This window comes from Serpula lacrymans, assembly GCF_000218685.1.
Source record: "Serpula lacrymans var. lacrymans S7.9 unplaced genomic scaffold SERLAscaffold_6, whole genome shotgun sequence".
Classification (NCBI taxonomy): Eukaryota; Fungi; Basidiomycota; class Agaricomycetes; order Boletales; family Serpulaceae; genus Serpula; species Serpula lacrymans.
This window is the reverse complement of record NW_006763295.1, coordinates 2,445,349-2,466,075: the sequence shown is the minus strand read 5'-3', so window position 1 is coordinate 2,466,075 and position 20,727 is coordinate 2,445,349. Positions and strand designations below refer to the sequence as shown.

General features: G+C 45.5%; 5 protein-coding genes across 5 annotated transcripts; 3 read left to right on the top strand and 2 right to left on the bottom strand.

The window, feature by feature from the left end:
* Positions 1-367: 367 nt before the first annotated feature.
* SERLADRAFT_448826 (glycosyltransferase family 2 protein) lies at positions 368-7,608 on the top strand (the record flags this gene model as incomplete). Its single annotated transcript, XM_007317978.1, is given in 15 exon segments — positions 368-413; positions 444-741; positions 795-3,758; positions 3,820-4,166; positions 4,234-4,555; positions 4,610-4,829; positions 4,884-5,006; positions 5,065-5,514; positions 5,564-5,587; positions 5,638-5,727; positions 5,783-5,847; positions 5,906-6,072; positions 6,127-6,697; positions 6,751-7,142; positions 7,162-7,608. 14 exon segments carry the CDS (start codon positions 368-370, stop codon positions 6,851-6,853), a joined length of 5,790 nt encoding a protein of 1,929 aa, XP_007318040.1.
* A 705-nt stretch (positions 7,609-8,313) lies between these two features.
* Positions 8,314-10,357, bottom strand: SERLADRAFT_466744 (uncharacterized protein; the record flags this gene model as incomplete). The annotated part of the gene is made up of 13 exons (XM_007317977.1): positions 8,314-8,510; positions 8,574-8,681; positions 8,733-8,749; positions 8,808-8,899; positions 8,957-9,017; positions 9,076-9,204; positions 9,266-9,394; positions 9,452-9,803; positions 9,854-9,881; positions 9,930-10,072; positions 10,125-10,177; positions 10,233-10,253; positions 10,313-10,357. 13 exons carry the CDS (start codon positions 10,325-10,327, stop codon positions 8,405-8,407), a joined length of 1,254 nt encoding a protein of 417 aa, XP_007318039.1.
* Positions 10,358-10,686: 329 nt separating this feature from the next.
* On the top strand, positions 10,687-11,214 carry SERLADRAFT_388604 (uncharacterized protein; the record flags this gene model as incomplete). The annotated part of the gene is made up of 2 exons (XM_007317976.1): positions 10,687-10,792; positions 10,858-11,214. One exon carries the CDS (start codon positions 10,934-10,936, stop codon positions 11,099-11,101), a length of 168 nt encoding a protein of 55 aa, XP_007318038.1.
* Positions 11,215-12,684: 1,470 nt separating this feature from the next.
* SERLADRAFT_466741 (uncharacterized protein) lies at positions 12,685-13,837 on the bottom strand (the record flags this gene model as incomplete). The annotated part of the gene is made up of 6 exons (XM_007317975.1): positions 12,685-12,721; positions 12,778-13,017; positions 13,086-13,151; positions 13,237-13,282; positions 13,329-13,461; positions 13,518-13,837. Coding segments are annotated over 6 exons (738 nt in total), but the record flags the coding sequence as incomplete, so codon positions are not given.
* Positions 13,838-14,276: 439 nt separating this feature from the next.
* SERLADRAFT_466729 (uncharacterized protein) lies at positions 14,277-20,229 on the top strand (the record flags this gene model as incomplete). The annotated part of the gene is made up of 6 exons (XM_007317974.1): positions 14,277-14,611; positions 14,665-14,949; positions 15,002-15,039; positions 15,093-15,408; positions 15,465-15,809; positions 20,206-20,229. The coding sequence occupies 5 exons, from the start codon at positions 14,336-14,338 to the stop codon at positions 15,717-15,719; spliced, it is 1,170 nt and encodes a 389-aa protein (XP_007318036.1).
* Positions 20,230-20,727: the final 498 nt, after the last annotated feature.

Genomic DNA, 20,727 nt, shown 5'->3' with positions numbered 1-20,727 from the left:
CCCAAAACGGCAGGTAGTCATGGTATGGTGATACGCCACATCCTCGTGCCGGGTCCGGTTTCAATATGCGGTCTCACGCTTTTCTTAGCCCTGCCCTGCTACGACGAGCAAGCTGATCATTTGATTGGGCAGCATTCTACTGTCAGCGCCTTCCCAATGTGTCGCTTCGTGTTATCCCTCCCAGACGGATCAACTGAGCCGAGATGGGTCAGCCTAAGAATATCACCTCTCACACCTAAGTAATGCGCAGCCTCAGCCCCACGGCTCTTTTTGCCCATAGCCGTTTCTTGCCACCAACACCATTCGACTGACGCCTGAAGTTGCTGCATCTCTCAGTTGACCTCACCGTCCTTTCTTTCTTGCAGGTATGGCCTCTTCCTCGGCCACTCTTCTTGCACAGGCTGTTGCCTCGGGTGATCTGGTCGACCTTGTCTCGTTTTCAGCATCTGCGACTGTCTATCCCTCAGATGATGCCCTTCTTTCCGTACTCTCAGCCCGTTTTCGAGCAGACTTACCATACACACGCATCGGTTCATCAAATTTAGTTGTAGTCAACCCTTACAAAACTCTCTCAAGTGTCAACGATGCAAGTGCTAAAGAGTACGAGGAACGGTGTTACAAGGATACCAAGCTAGCCTTGGTTGACTCTCGCAAATCAGTGCAACCTCACGTCTATGAACTTGCCGCGCGCATATATCTACTAATGAGAAGGAGAAATGAATCTCAGGCTGTAATACCCAGGTAAGTGGGGCTTTTTGTATGACCTTCACAGTCCGCTGACGACATTTTTACAGAGGTATCACTGGCTCAGGGAAATCTACTAATAACCGCCTCCTCATCGAGCAGATCCTCCGACTTTCTGCACACTCTAAAAAAGAGCTCAAAATTGTAGAACAAATCAAATCGCTCAACGTCCTTCTGGAATCCTTTGGAAACGCAAAGACTCCCACGAACCCAAATGCCTCACGACACACACGCTACACAGAACTCCACTTCAATAGTCGTGGTCGTATCAGCTCCGCAAAGGCTCTTGCATATAGCCTGGATAAATCTCGTCTTACTCGTCTTACTCATGACGAGCGCTCGTTCCATGTTTTCTACCAGCTCCTGGCAGGTGCCACTCACTTTGAGCGAGATGATCTAGGGCTCGACAGCCCCTCGGATTACGCTCTATTAGCCTCTTCAGGATGTTATCGTCTCCCCGCGGGTCCATTTAGCGATGATGGTATGGCGATGGAGGATTTGCGAGCTGCCATGCGCTCGCTCGGTTTCAAACCAAAACATACCTCTTCAATATTCACCGTCCTCACTGCTATTCTTTTCCTCACTAACATCCAGTTTGGAGAGGCAGATGCCCAAGATGTGTCGGCCTATGTCCTAAATGTACCTGTTTTACAGCATATAGCGCGGCTATTGGGCGTGGATACCGATGAGCTCGGAGAATCGTTGACATGCAAGACAACTTACGTGAGGAAGGAGCTGTACACCGTTTTACTTAATGTGCAGCAGAGTGAAGCGCAGAGGGATCAGCTTGTGCGGGATTTATATGCCATTTTGTTCGCTTTCGTGGTCGAGACCGCAAACCACAAGCTAGCGTCGAACGTGAAGGAACAGGCACCATCAAGTCAGATTGTTCTTCTCGACCAACCCGGGTTCCAGAGCCGTGCTTCTACCGGTACGACATCTATGGCGGCCCCGCCCTTAATATCTACCCACCAAAATGGGTTTGACGAGTTCTGCATCAACTTCTCTGACGAGATTGTTCAGGCGCATGTACTAAACAGCATTTTCGAGAATGAAGCGGGATACAATGCTAGGGCTGTTGCTGATGGCGTCTCTCTTCCTGGAGTCGCTGTCATGGACAACTCGGCCTGTGCAGAGTTGATCAGAGGTCCTCAACCCAACGCCAGAAAGCCAGGAGGGCTTCTTGGTGCGACGGGCAAAGCGGCATCTGCGTTCAAGTCGGGAAAAACCGGAGAACAGCGGAACGACGACCTTTTGCAAGATCTAGTGTCGAAGTTCGGTGTGCATGCGTCCTTCATTGCTGGCCCCTCCTCTGCAGAGGAGAGGCGATCGTTCGGCGTTAACCATTACGCTGGCCCGGTCTCCTATGACGTGTCGAGTTTCGTAGAGAAAGATGCAGATCTCCTCGACCCAGCATTCGTCTCCCTTTTGCGCAGTTCTTCAGATCCATTCGTGTCCAAATTGGTTTCAGGCCCAAGCCTGGCGACTGAGAAGCATCAAAGTGATGATGGAACTATTGTCCAAGCTCAAGTCTCATCACGTCCCCTTCGCCTTCCTACCCCCATATCTTCCATTCCAGATGAGAACCAGCGACTCAATCCTACCAAAATCTACCCAGTCACCACGCAGATACATCAGACACTAACTGATGTTCTTTCCACACTTTCGCATGCTCGTTTGTGGACCATTTCATGCATCCGTCCAAATGATTCCGGCTTCTCTAATTCCCTCGATAAACGTCGTGTGAAGGCACAAATCAGGTCTCTTCTACTGCCTGATATTGTAGCGCGGCGGAGCATCGAGTATGTAGCTGAATTTGAGAAGGCCGAGTTCTGCGATCGCTATGTCCCCACTATGCGTGGGCTAGAAGCAGATCGAATTCGACAGTGTATTCAGTCTAATGGATGGCGGGAAGGGACAGATTATGCTCTAGGAAACCAAAATGTGTGGCTGTCATATCGTGCATGGAAGATGGTAGAGGACGTTGTGCGCAGTGCGGAGAAGGATCAGAAGAAAAACTCGCGAGAGGATTCGGAAGAGGATGAGAGTATATTCCCTGATGATACGACGGAGTACAATAACGGCGCAGCAGAGCAACAGCAGAGAAATTACTTCGATGGTCCTCCAGGACCTGTTTACGAAGAGCCAGAGACACCATTTGATGGGTACTCGTCGTCTCATGTAGTGCCTGCTACACCAGCAATGCTTCCAAGCCCTTACAGACCCTATGCTGATGACACTGGCTCTGAATGGGATAAGAAGGGCGACAGCTTCGATGGGGCTCCTCCATTGATCCCTAAGGAGGGCGTTATGACCGTCAACGAGGCGCCCAACGTCGTCGAGGAAATACCTTCCACTCGGACTCGCAGGGTCTGGCTTCATATTGTTAGAGCATTCACTTGGTTCATTCCCTCGTTCTTGCTGTCCAGTCTCGGTCGGATGAAACGACCCGACGTGCAGCTTGCGTGGCGCGAAAAGATGACGATCTTTGCCCTTATCACTCTTGCCAATGGCATTGTTCTGTTCTATATCATCGTCTTTGGTCGTCTTCTGTGTCCCAACTTTGACAAGGCTTGGGCATCGAACGAGGTAGCGCAACATACCGGAACCAACGACTTTTACGTCTCCATCCAGGGCAAGGTGTACGATGTCTCGAATTTCGTTCAAGGGGACCACAGTGACATAACTGGAGAAGCTAGTAATGGAGCAGCTACGCTGGAATATTTGGCAGGGCAGGATTTGACCTATTATTTCCCTCCTCCTTTGGTACTGGCTTGTTCTGGTCTTGTCACGGACGCCACTATGGAGATCGCGATCAAGAACACTAGCGACATTTATGTTACACAGGCGGTACATAATTCGGGCAAGAACGCGCTCGTTGCAACCAGTGCCTTAGCCAACGAAGACTGGTATACGGCCACGTACTTGCCAAAGATCAACCAATACTACAAGGGTGCTCTAGTCTGGGAACCAAGTGAAATTTCTGCTCAAGCTAGTGATCAGACTATTCAACGGTAAGTACATACTCATGCATACTTTTGATTTTTAATCGATTAATTGCTTTTGCCTGTGTAGTATTTGGGGGATTTACGACAGCAGCATCTATGACTTGACGGACTATGTTTACACTCAGTCGACTCTTGAACAGAACAATGCTGCATACTCATTTTTGGATTCTAGTCTCGTCGCTGTGTTCAACGAGCAAGCAGGTCAAGATATTACTAGCTCCTTGAACCAGGTTCTGGATGCGATGGATGCCAATACGCGCTCGGCAAATATGGACTGCTTACAGAATGCATTTTACTGGGGAGAGACTGACTTTCGTTACACACCGAGGTGTCAAGTCCAGAACGTACTGCTCTTGGTATTCTCGAGTATTCTGATGGCTTCGATGGGTATAAAATGTAAGTGCCATTTTTGCTGTCACAACGATTTACATGGTTAACGTCTATATAGTCCTGGCTGCACTACAATTCACCACGAAGCGAGTCCCCGAGCTCTTGGACAAGTTTGTTCTGTGCCAAGTTCCTTGTTATACTGAAGGCGAAGATTCTCTCCGGCGCACGATCGACTCCCTCGCAGCCCTTGATTACGATGACAAGCGCAAGCTGATCTTCATCATCTGTGATGGTAACATTATTGGTAGTGGGAATGAGCGTCCTACACCTCGCATCGTATTGGACATCCTTGGCGTTGATCCAAGCCATGACCCAGAGCCACTCATGTTCAGATCCATTGGTGATGGTGCACAAAAACTCAACTATGGCAAAGTTTACTCTGGGCTTTACGAGTTTGAAGGTCACGTTGTTCCGTGAGTGGGAGTCGTCACATGGGGCAACTCATTACTGATAGTGTCACCTCTTAGGTATATGGTTGTTGTCAAAGTTGGGAAGCCGACTGAGCGATCTAAGCCAGGAAATCGCGGCAAACGTGACAGTCAAATCTTGTTGATGCAATACCTGAATAGGGTTCACTTTAATGCTGCTATGTCACCGCTGGAGCTTGAGATCTATCACCAAATGCGGAATGTCATTGGTATCGATCCTGCCTTTTACGAGTATATTTTCACAGTGGATGCCGATACGGTGAGTCTTGAAGTTCGATAGTCGACTACGCATATCTGACGTTTGTCTCTTCAGTGTGTCACCCCGGAGTCTTTAAACCGACTTGTAGCGGCGGCTGCGGATGACTCAAATATAATTGGTGTCTGTGGTGAGACTAAACTACAGAACGAAGAAGGGTCGTGGTGGACTATGATTCAGGTTATTTTCTTAATGCTTGAAATATATTCATTTTGCTTATGATTGTATTCTCTTCTAGGTCTATGAGTATTACATCTCTCACCACCTTTCCAAGGCCTTCGAAAGTTTGTTCGGATCAGTTTCTTGTCTTCCTGGATGTTTCTCTCTTTATCGCATACGTACCGCGGACAAGGGCAGACCTATCTTCATCTCCAACCGCATTATCGACGAGTACTCGGAAAACAATGTTGATACACTGCACAAGAAGAATTTGTTCTCGCTTGGTGAAGATCGTTTCTTGACAACCTTATTGATGAAGCACTTCCCGACGTACAAGACGAAGTTCATTCCGGACGCATTATCACGCACTATGGCTCCTGTTTCGTGGAGAGTGCTGTTCTCGCAGCGTCGTCGATGGATCAATTCTACGGTCCACAACTTGTGCGAATTGGCGATTCTAGCTGATCTTTGTGGTGTCTGCTGCTTTTCCATGAGATTTTTCGTCTTTATAGATCTCATTGGTACTATCGTGAGTCCTAATGTCGTGCCACATGGATTTTTACTTACAACTGCTATAGATCTTACCTGCAACTGTAGTCTACGTAGGTTTTGTTATCAGTTTATCTTTTCAATACGCTCACATTTTCTGCAGTTACTGTACTTGATTATCACTGTCGCTACTGGCCAAGGAATCTTCCCACTCATTTCAATCATCATGATAGCAGTTGTATATGGTCTACAGGTAAGTTTCATCGAGCTTTGTTTAATATATTTTACTCACATCTAATATGTCTTAGGCCCTTATCTTCATCCTCAAACGCGAATTCATGTTGATCGGGTGGATGGTTGTTTATCTTATCTCGTAAGCTTTTTCTCTTCGCTTTTGTTTTTTGCATTCGTTGAAATTACTTTCCGTACAGTTATCCGATTTACAGCTTCTTCTTGCCCATTTATTCGTTTTGGTGCATGGACGAGTTTGGGTGGGGTAACACGCGTGTTGTATTAGATGACGGTGGCAACAAGAAAGTTATCACCAACGTCGACACTCGGTTCAACGAGAATATGATCCCCTACAAGAAGTTCAGTGGTATGTTCGGCTACTCTGCTTCCCCCCCCGCCTTTGAGCTCATTTATCATTCAGAGTACGAAGCTGAAACCTGGGATGGTGGATCACGACACACGCCCGAGATGGAAACTGTTCACTCGCACATGGCGCCATCACTGCATCACAACAACGGGTATGGGTATAGCTCGTCTGAAGCTGGGGACTATTATCGCGACACAAATATGACCATGAATAACTCGTCAAAAGCCAACCTTCGCGTTCCTTCTCACCGCCCATCTCCCAGTTCTCGCTCGACCTCAGAATTCCCCCAAAGATATCCGAATACATCACCTTTCATGAGTTCTCAAGAAAGATTGACGATGCACACGCCACCGGCGCCATATCCTGGTCTCGGAAGTGTGTACGGAATGCCCCCACCGGGCTCGCGGATGACAATGGCAACGAACATGAGCGCGTTTAATCGGGGTGCATCGCCTGCTTTAGGGGCCCCGCCTACGCTGGGAGCCTTACGTCCGACTTCGACATTCTCGATGGCGACCACCGTTTTTGCCGGACCCAACATGAATCCGAACCCTTCGGATGAGGAGCTATACACTGCTCTTCGCAACTATCTGAGCACGCAAGATCTAATGACCGTCACGAAGAAGTGAGTTTATCGATTCTCATGTAATGCCTTATAGTTGCTGACTGTCCCACCAGAACTGCTCGCGAGGCGATGACAGCCCGCTTCCCCAAGGCTGATTTAGTTTCCCGCAGGGACTTCTTGAACCAATCCATTGATAACATCCTTTCACACTCATAGAACTGTCATCTAGGGACATCATCTCATTCATTTGCTGAATCTTGGACTTTGTTGAATCGGGACACTCATGTTGTTCAAATCTGTTACTACTTATGTTTCTGTTTCTTACCTTAGTACATCATTATCTGTTTGTTACGCATCATGGACAAAGCCTACTCAGACTCTCGTATTGTTGTAACGTGGATCTGTACTGGACTATACTCGTCAGCACTACGTGTTATTACTTCACTGTCGGGCGGGATGTGATTTAAGTCACTTGAAGCTAAGTCTGTTCATTTACCATCAAAAAACAAGCGTTCCAGCATAATAGTAATTTCGTTATCACAAGCTCGTAAATTATATATCATCCTGAGCAGTGTCGTGAGAGATAAATGAGAAACATCCATCGTCCATCAAAAAATGTCAGATTCTTGGCATGTTATCGCTGTCACATATTCAATGGAGATGCTCCTGTCGATCCTAACATATCTAAGGATCCTTTCAGTTGTTTCTTTTGGAGCAGATAGTTGAACATGGCCGTTGCTTTATCCGCGCGGCCAAAAAGAAAGAGAGTGAGGCAAGGCTCGTCGCCGAATGGTTTGGTAAGGGTTTCGAAAAGAATATCTTTGGAATCCGACACCCAGACCCATTTCAATAAAGAGAATGAATCCGTTGAGTGATTGTCGATGTCTGCCAGCGTGTCATGAATGTGAAGAGGTCCGGATGGACGCCAGAATTTCCCTTTATCTGGGTTGACACCTCCCAGAGCGCAGAACTCGCTGAAAGAAGTGCCGGCGAGAATGTCATACTGGAAACTTTTGGACATGAATTAGTCAATGTCTGCGAGCCCACGCATAATAAGGTATAGTGATAATGAGAGCTTACCGACGAGCAATCCAGCCACGCCATTCGACTCCCTCCAGAGGAAATTCCAGTGCAGCAGGCAAGCTACTCTCCGCATTTTTATATCGCAATGTGTATACCTGGAAACAGTAAAAGTATCATGACATAAGGCGAGGGGAAGATATGTTACATACTTGAATAGCAGTGTCTGACAGGACAAAGTGTTTACAGAGACTCCGGAAGTAGTTATTGACATTGCGTAGAGAACTCATACGGACCGCAGGAGAAGACTGAGCAATAATGACTGGCCATAATGCTCCGTACAATCCAGAGGATGGGGACAGAGCTTCTGCAAGTTTGGGGTGAAAGATAGGACTGGGTTGGGACATTATCCAGCGCGACGAAGGACCTTGCTCTTATCGAAATAAAATGGCGTGACTGGCAACAAATGATATCCATCCGGCGGTACTTTTATCCACTTGCCTTTAAAAATCGGCGCTGACAAGTTACCTCGAAGTTCGACGATGAAACTGCCTGTAATGTACATGAGCTCTCATTGTTCAGAAATGCAAGACGTGAAGGCACAAGAGAACAGAATAATATGTCACTGTTACGGCATCTTTATTACAGATCACTTTCGTACGCTCTACCAGTGACATGGATTTTGTACATACAGCTTCGATTTGGATTTAGACTACTGTACAGATAAAACTACAAACACAAAAATCATTACTTGTCATAATACTCGCGCGTTGAGTTGATTAGGGGCACTTCCAACTGCTGGACGTGTGGTTTTGGTCTATGTGTATCTACAGCTTTGATGGGGAGCATGTATCTAAAGATGTAAAGATGCATGCGTTCATATCGACTCAAAAAGGGGTTAGATAGGCATACTAACCTTTCTTCGTCACAACCGTAGGCCTTTGGAGTGAGCTTTATCACCGTATGAAGCGGAATCTTGATATACGGTAGGTCGGTCTGGGGTAAATCGTGGAAATACGCATATCTAGTCCCATCTAGTTAGTTCACTGCCGTTCGCGTCAAGTGTCCCACTTACAAACACCGAAGAATAGCCTGCAAAGGTATCGTAATCGTTATCTTGAACTCATCGTATACTGCGCATATATCTTACCTGATGACCGATGATAAGAATATTTTCTTGTCGCTCCAGCTCCATTATTACAGGTTCAAGTCGAACGACGACGTCACGGTAGGATTCACCCCCTTGAAACAGTAGTTAATATTAATATCGAGCGAATTGTGACCAAGGTATGAAAAGACCTCGGTAGCGATAATTAAACTTGTCTTCGTCGCGATTAGCAAAATCATCTGGGTATGCTTGCTGCATACGAGATGCATAAGTTTTGAATATTGAATCAGATGAAGTAGCAACCACAAACCTCGATCTCTTCATAAGTCATACCGTCGCAAACACCGGCATCAAGCTCATCCAGAGACTTCCAAGTAAGTTTAGTGTATGGTAGGTCCTGGGCCGTTTGAATGGTTCGCTGAAGAGTTGAAGTCCAAACCTAGATGCATGAAGCTTCCATATGTGAGCAATAAGCAAGAGGAGAGGAAGTACAGACCCACGGTAAGCGGTGCGGTACCGATATTGTCCCTTACAAGGCCTGGTAATGCTTTTGCATACTCCAGGCCTCGAGGAGACAATGATGAATCACCACCAATCTTCCCATCCACGTTGTACTGGCTCTCTCCGTGCTGTTGAATGTCAAAAACATGAGAAGAATATTCCTATTTATATGAGGATTTTCTTACTCGAGAAACGAATATGCTTCGTGGTTTGACGTGTAAGTTCATCAGATAAAAGGCGATTCGACTCTGCAGATAACCATTGATCCGCGACAGTGTAACTTCATCCCCCACATTCGTAATCCGAAGGTACGATAGGTGAGGCTCAGTTATAGTCTCGTAAACTGCTTCATATTCTTTGATACGTCGAATGAAATCCCGTTTAGCTTCTTCTCTGGAGGTATCCTTGTAGTCAGGATCTCCAGAGCTAACTTTCAGCGCAACATTGGCCGCGATAACAGCTGGATCGCTGCAGATGGACTCGAGGAATATGACGTATATGCCCTTCTCTTTCGCTACACGAGCTTCGATCATGGCTCTTCATACCGATGAACGGCGATTGAGATCACAAAAATGGGTTGTGCTCACCGGCGACTTCTAGTACTATTGGTCGCATCTGTAAACATTGTTAGTGCTGATGAAATGCACATCAACTCGCTCCTACCATGAATACCAACATTCCCACCATCCTTCAACCACTGGATTAACATTTCTAGGCTGTCTTGAGCAAGCTCATCACGAAGTTTTGTGGCTTCTACATTGCTGTGACTGAAATATGATGAGGTATGATCTTCTTGGATACCACTCCTGATTAAAAGAATTTCAGCTGTAGTATATGCACAACCTCGGGAATATTTACTGTTGCGCCTTCTGTCTAGCTCGAGACCTTCGTAATTGACCGACATTGAATACCTGTGTGGTCATAATTAACAATGAATTAAACTTCAGGCGAGCTGATTACTCGTACCTTGACGTTGTATTCGAGCCACTTAGGGAGCAATTTAATTTCAGATAGCCTAAGGATCAAAGCAAGCAGACGTGACAAACCTTGAGATATCTCATCAGTTTGTTACTGAGATAGGATTTACCCCGAGCAGGTAGTCCAACCTATGGAACACACATTGTTAACATACTGCGGTAAAAATATAACGTTGATCAAATGATCAAAGGTTCACCATAGCCAAAACGATCTTTGCCTCAGAGTAGTCAGGCTTAGCGACTTGAAAGTATTTTAGGGTGCATGTTTCGAAATCGATGGGGAGGACTAACCTTTATTGCCGATTCCCACTACTGATCGCGGAGGAGTAGGCGCTTGAGAACCTTTCCTGCTCGATGCCGTTGACTCATCGAACTGTTTTAACCTACACTCCTTGAATGAGTAAGTGTATGCATACTAGATAAACGAACTGACAGAGGACCACCCGCACCAAAGATGATGGGAGGATGACCGATATCAGCTGGTAAGTAATCTGAATTGTCAACAGCGTCAGGCTGCATGTCGGTTTTTGCTTCTTCTTGCGTTATATTCTGATGTAGATTTCGCCGTCAAGTCAGAAGAGATGATGTACCGCTTGAGCTCTATTATGATTTACCGGGTTAGTTTATTATCTGACTGCTTGATATCTGTATCGATGATTAATTTCTAGTCCTTTTCGTGTAGTGATATCGATGGCCTATGTCTTCAGGCGTAGGGTTATGCCCTATCTCGAAATCGAAGGACAGAACACTGCGCTTGTCGCGGCTTATTCGCTTGCAATGCCAGCGGCCGTACTACTGCTTACAAAGCATAATGCCGAAGTTTCGGCATCAGTCAGTACAGCCGCGAGCCGTTCATAGGATGTAAGCCTTTTGTAAGATACTTACTGGTACTTACCATTGTGACTCCATCCTTGAATAAACCGTCGTAGCTGAAGCACGAAAAAATATGAATAAGAAAGTTGATGTGGCTCATCCCGAGTCGTAAAATTAATTGTGTCTAAAATTCTACGTCCTCTGACTAATTGGAAGCCGAGCGCTATTCTCTCCTAAAGAAGACGAGCCCATCGTTGTGGCGAGGGTCTGCCGCCATTGCGGATTCACGGGAATGCTTCCCGAGCCAATATTTTCGAGTGTTAGTAGGGGCTAACTCATGATTTTACACCATAATGTGCCTCATCCACGTTATCCTTTGAGGCCGAAAATTGGACTTCAATCTCCTCCGAAGTGTCTTGTTGTCTGACTGACACTGCCTTGGAATGTCTGACAGCGTGTGGACATGCGAAAACTCTGCTGGAAACGCCTAAAGTAGGAGTGCTGACTCGGGATCACCAAGGGATATCAGAATCCCGAAGGATCCGAGCAACAATTGCAAGGTAGGTGAAAAATATCATCGAATAATAAAAATACGACGAGCTTTTTCAGCCGCTTGGTAGAATACTACGTGAGCTCAAATTGAACAAGTCATATCATACTATAGTTTACTAGTCTCGTCACAGGGCCATCCATCAATGACTCACATCTCGTGTTCACAAAGCCCATGCCATATAATCTCAAATACACATAGCCACAAACCACAAAACAAGGCTGCCGTATCAAAACAATATTCCCATGGAGAAGATGGAGAAGCCTCACAGTTCAATATCATTAAACCGTCGCATGTGGTGACTTTTCTAGATGAGTGTCGACCTGTCACTTCGGTGTCCTTTCCGCTTCAAGTCACTTGTTGTGCCGACTTCATGGAGTATAGGAGTGTGATATATACATTTGTAGGGGGCTGGGTCTCATTCATACCTTGCATTCGTGTACGTCTGTCGCATTTTCTACGGGTGAGTACAAGTCTAATTCCAAATCTTATTCAGGGTTCTTTGCTTGGAAATCAGAGTTTGGCACGGTTGTGGTAAGTAGGTGAGTGGGTGCATTTGTAGTGTTGTTGTGCTGTGTTTTTGTAAAGTCTTGTTGATATCGCGGGCTGTTCTCAACAACTGCCTTGTCATCGTGCTGTCACTTCCATGTCAGCAGCACTGTGTTTCTTCACTCCGATTCATCGCACGGTGAGATGTTCCTCGCACAGTACCCAAGTGTGGATTCGGTAGATCACAATTTAGCTGAATTTATAGTATATTCCGTTGAAGTACTATCAAATCTAATTATGGATCAAGAAATAAGCAACATATACAATGCGCCCCAAGTATAACAAGAAAGCTACCAAGAAGAAAAATCGACGCTAAGCAGAAAGTGCATCTAATTTAGATCCTCCGCTGGCATGTCAACTACTGTAACACGGAGGTCATCAGGCCAGTCTGAACATCTGAATATTCCCGTGCTAGACGGAATTATATCCACAACATGACTTCACATCGTCACGCTGCAAGTCAGCCCGTTGCAGGTTGATGTTTTAAACCATTGGCTACTACGGCACGTCTTGGTATAGGATTCATATGAATGGTTGGGAAGAGGATGTATTATTATATTGATTGCCTGCGATGAGGTCCTGCTTATCATCTTTTCATCGAATATTTTACAAAATAACGAACCTCCACCCCTGTTGTGTGATCCACCCACAATAACTGAGGAATTTGTACTGGATCCTTGGTTTACAACACTTTGGATGAAGACATCTTGATTTATAATTACGGTCGATGCTTTAAGCTGATCGACGGGTATCGACTGAAGAGCCTGATGGAAACCTTGCACTTGTGTTAGGACCTGCTGATCGTTTTGATTAAATTCCGCATCAGGCCCATCGTCGTTAGCCTCATCTTCACTCGTTACGTCTGCAAAATAAAACAGAGAGAATAAATTTGTCCTTTGTAGTGAGACTCAAGGTAAGCTGAAAACGCACCGCCTTGAATAATACTGTCTACAGCCGTGAAGTAGCTTGCTGTAGAATTGATAATTGCCTCACGATCTAACGAAATGAAGATTTGACATCAGCCAGACTGGCCAATGTGAACGGTCTCGGAGATGGATGTAGCAGGGGACATCGAGCTCACTTTCTACGCTGTATATTCTCCTCCTCAGAATATCATCTGAAGTATTCTATGCGATTATAAGTGATAAGTCCTTATCGAATTCAATCACTTACTTTCGTGAACTTCAGCACCTCAAGGCTTTGTGCGGCAAATTCACGACGTGTGCGATACATCCTCATTAATTTCCTCGGATGCCATACAAACGACTTTCTTTGTTGTTCAAGTTGGAGCGCCATGATATTTAGTCTGAGTAAAAACCAGAAGAATAAAATCAGAGTACCAATAGAGAAATAGTTGAATACCTTGAAATAAGAATCTCGATTCTGTGGAGGTCCTCTCCAACATTCAGTTGAGACTGGCTGGAATATCTCTGACATTGATAGAGTAGTTCTAGGGAGATCTCTCGGTACCGTTGACCCTTCTCAAGATATGAACACTTCTCAGTGTCTTTGGATAGTGAACTGAGGGATGCTAGAAGGTCAAAGTTGGAAGAGCTGCTGGCATCATCAAGTCTTTCCATGTTTCGCAGGAGCTTCTGTGGAAGTATATACGTATGTGATAAGATCGTCAGGGTATAGAGGGGAAAATCCGATGTGCTAGTGATCGAATTGTCATTGTCCTCTTTTTAAGTTGTGACTAGTTGGCTGCTGGAATAGGATGAGATAAAACGGTACTAGCGTCACATGGTAAATGCGCAAATATATGCTACTTATACCAATACTATACCTTTAAGTTTATCGTGGGTTTTGCGCAACTGAATAATTCCCTTAAAGTTCCACTTTGAAGTTCATTTGGTTGGCTAGTAAGAGCCTGTTAGAGTAACGTGACATCACATCCTGAATCAAACAGATGAAAAGACAGGCTTCAATCCAAGCCCACTCCCAGATAGACGTAATGTATAAATGGCATGCGTAACCAACAGATCACATATCGCAGTGTGCATGCATTGAGGCATAGGTATATGTTTTCCGTAAATTGACCAACGTTGCAAGCGCTAGCGTCACTGCCGCGGGGTATGTCGGGGACTTATCTTTAGAGTCCGACGAAGCGGGACTTCAGCTGGGGCAAAAGCAGTGTAATCGACATTGCGACCTTGCACTGGCCGTTATAATATTCACCAATGCTGTCTCGTCGACGCAAGCGCCAAGCTGAGCGAGAAGCAAGTTTAGCACAGACACAGGCGATCATCGAGAAACGTGCACTTCAAGTGTTTGGTTCTCCTTTACAGACCACGCCCGAGACTGTTGTTAAAACTGAACTATGGTGGTGCCAGCACTATCAATGGCTAAAGGATATTGGCTACTTACTACGCTCTCGATACGCGCCTGGGTGGGTTCCTTCATGGCAAGGTAACAACAAGTATTGGGCAGAATGCGAAGATAGCCAAGTTCCTACGGTACGTTGTGTGATTTACTCTACTCGCTGCGTTTTTCAATCACCATCTCGTAGTTAACGCATGTGATGGATGCAACTCGCATGGTCGATGGACTTGCTGTGACACTGAAGTTGATGAGGAAGTCACGACATCCTTATGAGATTGAAATTGGCCGACTATTTTCGACAGAACCATTGGCCTCTGATCCTGCCAATCATTGCGTCCCAATTCATGACGTGCTCGATGTACCAGATAACGATGATCAGGCTATTCTGGTCATGCCGCTGTTGCGACCATTTAACGATCCCCGGTTTGACACTTGCGGTGAAGTACTGGATTTTTTTCGCCAACTGTTTGTGGTGAGAACTCTTCAAGTTTTTCAAATGGGCTACTGATTATCTCGCTCCGCAGGGTTTACGATTTATTCATCAGCAACATGTCGCTCATCGGTGTGTTTTTTTGTCGGGTTCTTGTCCTTGGATGTTCTCTTAAAGACTAATAGTGACTGCATGGATCTCAATATCATGATGGACGCAACGCAATTCATCGATCCTTTTCACCCGCAAAAGCGTAATATGAGACGTGATTTCAAAGGCCGGGCTAGATACGTGACTCGCACTCAGCGTCCTCCGAGATACATTTTCATCGACTTTGGAATATCTCGACGTTATGAAGCGGACAATGTTGCCCCTCTGGAAGAACCCATATGGGGAGGCGATAAGACTGTACCTGAATTTCAAAAGTCGCATGAGCCTCGCAATCCCTTCCAAACAGACGTATATTATCTAGGAAACATGATAAGGAATGAATTCTTGCTGGTGAGTGATACCCCTATGCTGAAAGAGGTTAATTGCATATGCTTGTATAAACCAAGACAAAAAATGGGTTTGAATTCATGGAAACGCTGGTGAAAGACATGGTACAAGATGACCCAGCAAAGCGGCCCACCATGGATGAAGTCGTTGGGCGCTTTGACCATATTCTTCAGAATATCAGTAGCTGGAAACTACGGTCACGCGTCATTGACCAGGAGGATGGCAATATCACAGGCCTTTATCGTGGTGTCACTCATTGGACCCGTCGCATCAGCTATATAGTTAGGAGAGTGTCGGCGATACCAACGCCTTGAAACCCTTACGTTCTTTACCATTATACCTGCTACATCTACTTATGGATCTATCCGAGGAACTGGATTCCTGGCCTCTGTAGTGTACTTTATGTGACCAGGAGTCGCGGCTACACATGAATGTGTTATTGGTTGCATTCGTGTCTGCTCTGAACATAACTCCACTCAGGTCGGTCAAAAGACTCAAAACTGATAAGGACCGATTTCAGTGGTTTTAACGAATGGATACACGTATGTTGGCCTGACTTGTTCCTCTCTGGTCTTTATCCCTCAGGCTGGCCGACTGATAGCTTAATTACCATGAAAGGTTGTATTTTGGTTGAGAAATCGATCACAGAGGGATAGCCGCCATATGAATATCTGAATAATGTATGCCAATTCAAACTGAGGCAGTGTTATGACACGGTTACGTTGTCTAAAATTTTGCCGTTTTCAAGAGACACTCTTTCAATGTCGTTGAACGAGTTCGCGTTGATTAATTGCCTGCATTAATAAATAGAACTAATGATCGCACTTTCTTGTATATTGTGTCCAAAAAATGGACCGGAGGTTTATGAATGATATGATATGGTGCTAGGCTATACATATAGATCCCACCGAGGTGCCGGATTCGTGGTAGCGAACTTCAAACGTATTCCATGTGACCGCTGGCTAACTCGGAAATTGTACCTGCAAGTGTCACACCACAGTATCAAAGCTAGGCGCCACGGTGTTCTTCACACTTGCGCATTTACAGTACTCCCGTAAATAGCCAAGCCTCTCTGAATCAGGGATGTGACATTCAAACTGTCAAGGGTCGGATTTATCCAGTCACTCCCCTGCTTTGTCGCAATTTTGACAAGTGAGTGAAAGTCTGTGCGCATGTGAATTCCGCCGTTGTTCTTATCGCCTCGTTCCAGCACACTGACAACTCCATACCAAGTGGTGGCTCACGACCTCTTCACATCTTTGTTCTTTTTCCAGCTCCCGATTTCCTGAAATGGGTTCCAGACCTTGTAGTTCCTTCACCAGTTACATAGTCTTTGTAGACGTGAAAATAGGCTACAGAATAATCCAAGAAAATCTGACGCTAAGCAGCAGGTCCATCAGACGATATTCGCCGACTCAGTACTCGACTAGCAGATGGCCTAACCCTTAGCGCACCGCGAACGGAAGAACTGTCCACAGCGACGAGCTTGGGCGCTACGCTGCAAGCTAATAGGGTCGCAAGCCTGCTATACAGTGCCACGTCAGAGCACCTGACGGTTACAACAATCACGGGCCCAGATGTGTATATGTGTATTTCACGTAGATCGTCGAGAAGAGGAGGTCGTATATTGACTGCCTACATTCCGGTGCTGTTTGTCAGCTTTCTGTTGCAACTACGAAGAAATAGCCTCAGCATACCTCCTCCCCTATTATTTGAACCACCCGCGATGACTGATGAATTCGTACTAGACCCGGAACCTTGATGCACAACACTTTGGCAGAAAATATTCTGGTTGAAGGTAAAGTTCGTTGCTTGCGAAATTGGCATCTCTTGAATAGCCCGAGTAAAACCTTGAACTTGTGCTACAACTTGCTCTTCGCTTTGATCTTCGTCAGCTGATGATGCCAAAGCATCCCCATCAGCATTTATCTCGTCTTCTTTGTCATCCATATCTATGTAAGTAAATATGCAGATAGTCGAGCCCTTCTCAGTAAGATAGTAGGAATATCATTGACATACCGTTCTGAGTGGCATTGTCAATAGCAGTGAGGAAACTTGCTGTGGTACTGATCAATGATCGTTGGTCTAATGAACAGAAGGTCGCCGTTAGTTCGGCTCAACAAGACATCCCCACTAACTCGCAATCGGATTGAAATGAAGATTACTACACATACCACTCACCTATTGCACTAATGCATGCCTTTCGTAAAATGCGATCGGAAGTTGTCTGCCACGGAATGAGTAATCAATTGTAGGGACAGTTTCAATAACTCACTTTGGTTACTTCTAGCAGATCAAAACTTTGTGTGGCGAGTTTGATATGCTGACGACGCCGCTTAAGTATTTTTTGGGGGTTCCACGACTTCTTTGCTTGTTCATAGCTATGCGTAGTGTTGAGTAGCCTGAGGATTAAAAAGAAAAATAGTTAGACCAGAATGGAGGGACGAAAGCGGAAAATAACTAGCCGCTCGAAATGATCCTCGATCCTTTCGATCTCGTCCTGTACACCCAGATGCTCATTACTAGAAGTGTTTTGGCAATGAGTAAGCAGCTCCAAGGTGATGTCTAGGTATATTTTGCTTTTCTCCAAAGGACTGCACTTCGCAAGAAGTCTGGGCAACGAGATTAGGGATGTTATGATGTCTGGTCTACCGCTAGCGGTGATTAAGTTCTCCATGGAGGTGAGTTAGACAATGAGACAGCAAGGTAATATGTTAGACACTTGGCCCAATGAACGTCAGAGACTTTGCGGTTGACTTATTTGAAGATACATGTAAAGGGCTGAGAAATGACAAGGGCAGCCAGTGGGTGGGTTGAAGTCTGGATATATATCCTGGATTATGCATTCAGAGGCCGACCCAATAATAGAGTCTATGTGTCGACACCGGCCCCATCGCATTTCTAGGGTCTCCAGGGACCAGTCGGTTCGGAAGCCTATATTGGAAGGAGTCAGTCCAGTATTTTACGGAATTTCTCAGCACCCGCATCAGTAAGTGATACCTTGTGCAATTAGATATTCGTGGAAAACTGCATGCTTAAGGTAATTATTGTTACCAAATCAAATGAATGTAGACATGGATGGGCCTCAGAAATAATACTTGCGGTTGAACTTCATCGGGGAGCTGGTTTGCCGCTGTGTGTCGGGGATCAAATTTCGATCAGACACAGAGCTCCGCGCCTGCGATATTTACCTGGTGCTTGTCTCAATGGATCCATATGTACACATATTTTGGGCTAAACTTAACTTCATCGAAATCATTTTCATCGGAAAGCTAGACCACCGTATTGTCACCACGTTCACTGGCAATCAATGCTTTCTCGTCGTCGCAAGCGTCAAGCTGAAGAAGATGCAAAAAGAAACCAGGATCAAGCAAGATTTAAGGAACGTGTGCGTAAAACGCTAGGCGGACCTATCTCAACCATGCCTGGTGCCATCGGGCGAGGTGAATTGCTGTGGTGCAAGTACTATCAGTGGTTGAAAGATGCCGGTTATTTGCTGCGTCCTCGATATTCTCCAGAGTGGGTCCCTTCGTGGCAAGGTACCAGAAAGGATTGGTTGGAGTGTGAAGATAGCATTGTTCCTCTGGTACGTTGCGTTTCATGACATTTATATTTTCTAATATGGCTACTCCAGATTCAGCATATATTGGACGCAACGCGCATATCTGACGGACAGTTCGTGACTTTAAAGTTCATAAAAAAGTCTCAACATCCCTTCGAGATTGAAATCGGCCAACTATTCTCTTCAGAAACACTTACATCTGACCCTGCGAATCACTGCGTACCGATATACGATGTGCTCCATGTACCAGACGATGAAGACCAGGCTATTATAGTCATGCCCTTATTGCGACCATTCACCAAACCACATTTCGATACTTGCGGCGAAGTAGTCGAATGCTTTCACCAACTTTTTGTGGTAAAGAGCTTGTCGACCTTTCGATTGTACATCTAAAGCAATTCATTTACCATCAGGGCCTGCAATTCATCCATAAGCAACACGTAGCACATCGGTATATGAAGTTTGTCGCTTATAATTTCTACCACTGAATGATGATTATCTAGTGACTGTATGGCTCTGAACATTATGATGGATGCTACGAGTCTGTTCATTGATCCGTATCACCCTCAGGACATAGTTATGAGACGCGACTTCAAAGGGGAAGCTAGATTTTTCACTCGCACTCAACGTCCGCCAAAATATTTTTTCATTGACTTTGGTATATCTCGGCGTTACGATGTTAATAACGTTGCGCCTCTGGAAGGTCCCATATGGGGGGGAGACAAGACTGTTCCCGAGTTTCAAAATTCGAATGAGCCTCGTAACCCGTTCCCAACAGACGTTTACTATCTTGGCAATATGATTAGGAATACATTTTTACTGGTGAGTAAACATCTGCACTACCGGAAAATCAATCGAATGGTCATGGTTTCCACATCTAGACAAAAAATGGATTTGAATTCATGGAACCTCTGGTGAACGACATGATACAGAATGACCCGGCAAAGCGGCCTACTATGGATGAAGTCGTTGCGCGTTTTGACCAGATTCTCAAGCAGCTCAGCAGCTGGAAATTACGCTCACGCGTCGTTGACAAGGAGGATGGCAATATCACAGGCCTTTATCGCGGTGCCACTCATTGGACCCGTCGCATCGGTTATATTATCAGGAGAGTGCCGGCGATGCCAACGCCTTGAAACCCTTACGTTCTTTACCATTATACCTGCTACATCTATCTATGGATCTATCCGAGGAACTGGATTCCTGGCCTCTGTGTAGTGTACGTTAAGCGTACTTCATGTGACCAGGAGTCGCAGCTGCATATGAATGTGTTGTTGATTACATTCGAGTCTGCTCTGAACATATCTCCATTAAGGTTGGTCAAAAGACTCAAAACTGATAAGGACCGATTTCAATGGTTTTAACGAATGGATACATGTGTACTGGCCTGACTTGTTCATCTTTGGTCTTTATCCCTCAGGCTGGCCAACTGATAGCACAATTACCATGAAAGGATTCAAACTGAGGTAGCGTTATGGCATAGTCACGTTGTCTAAAATGCCGTTTTCAAAGGTCAGAGACACTCTTTCCATGTCGTTGAACGAGTTCTAGTTGATTAATTGCCTGCATTAATGAATAGAACTAATGGTCATAGTTTTTTGTATATCGTGCCCCAAAAAATGGACCGAAGGTTAACGTTTATGAATGATATGGTGCTGGGCTACACCTATAGATCCCTCCGAGGTCCCGGATTCGTGGTAGCGAACTTCAAACGTATTCCATGTGACCGCTGGCTAACTCGGAAATTGCACCTGCAAGTA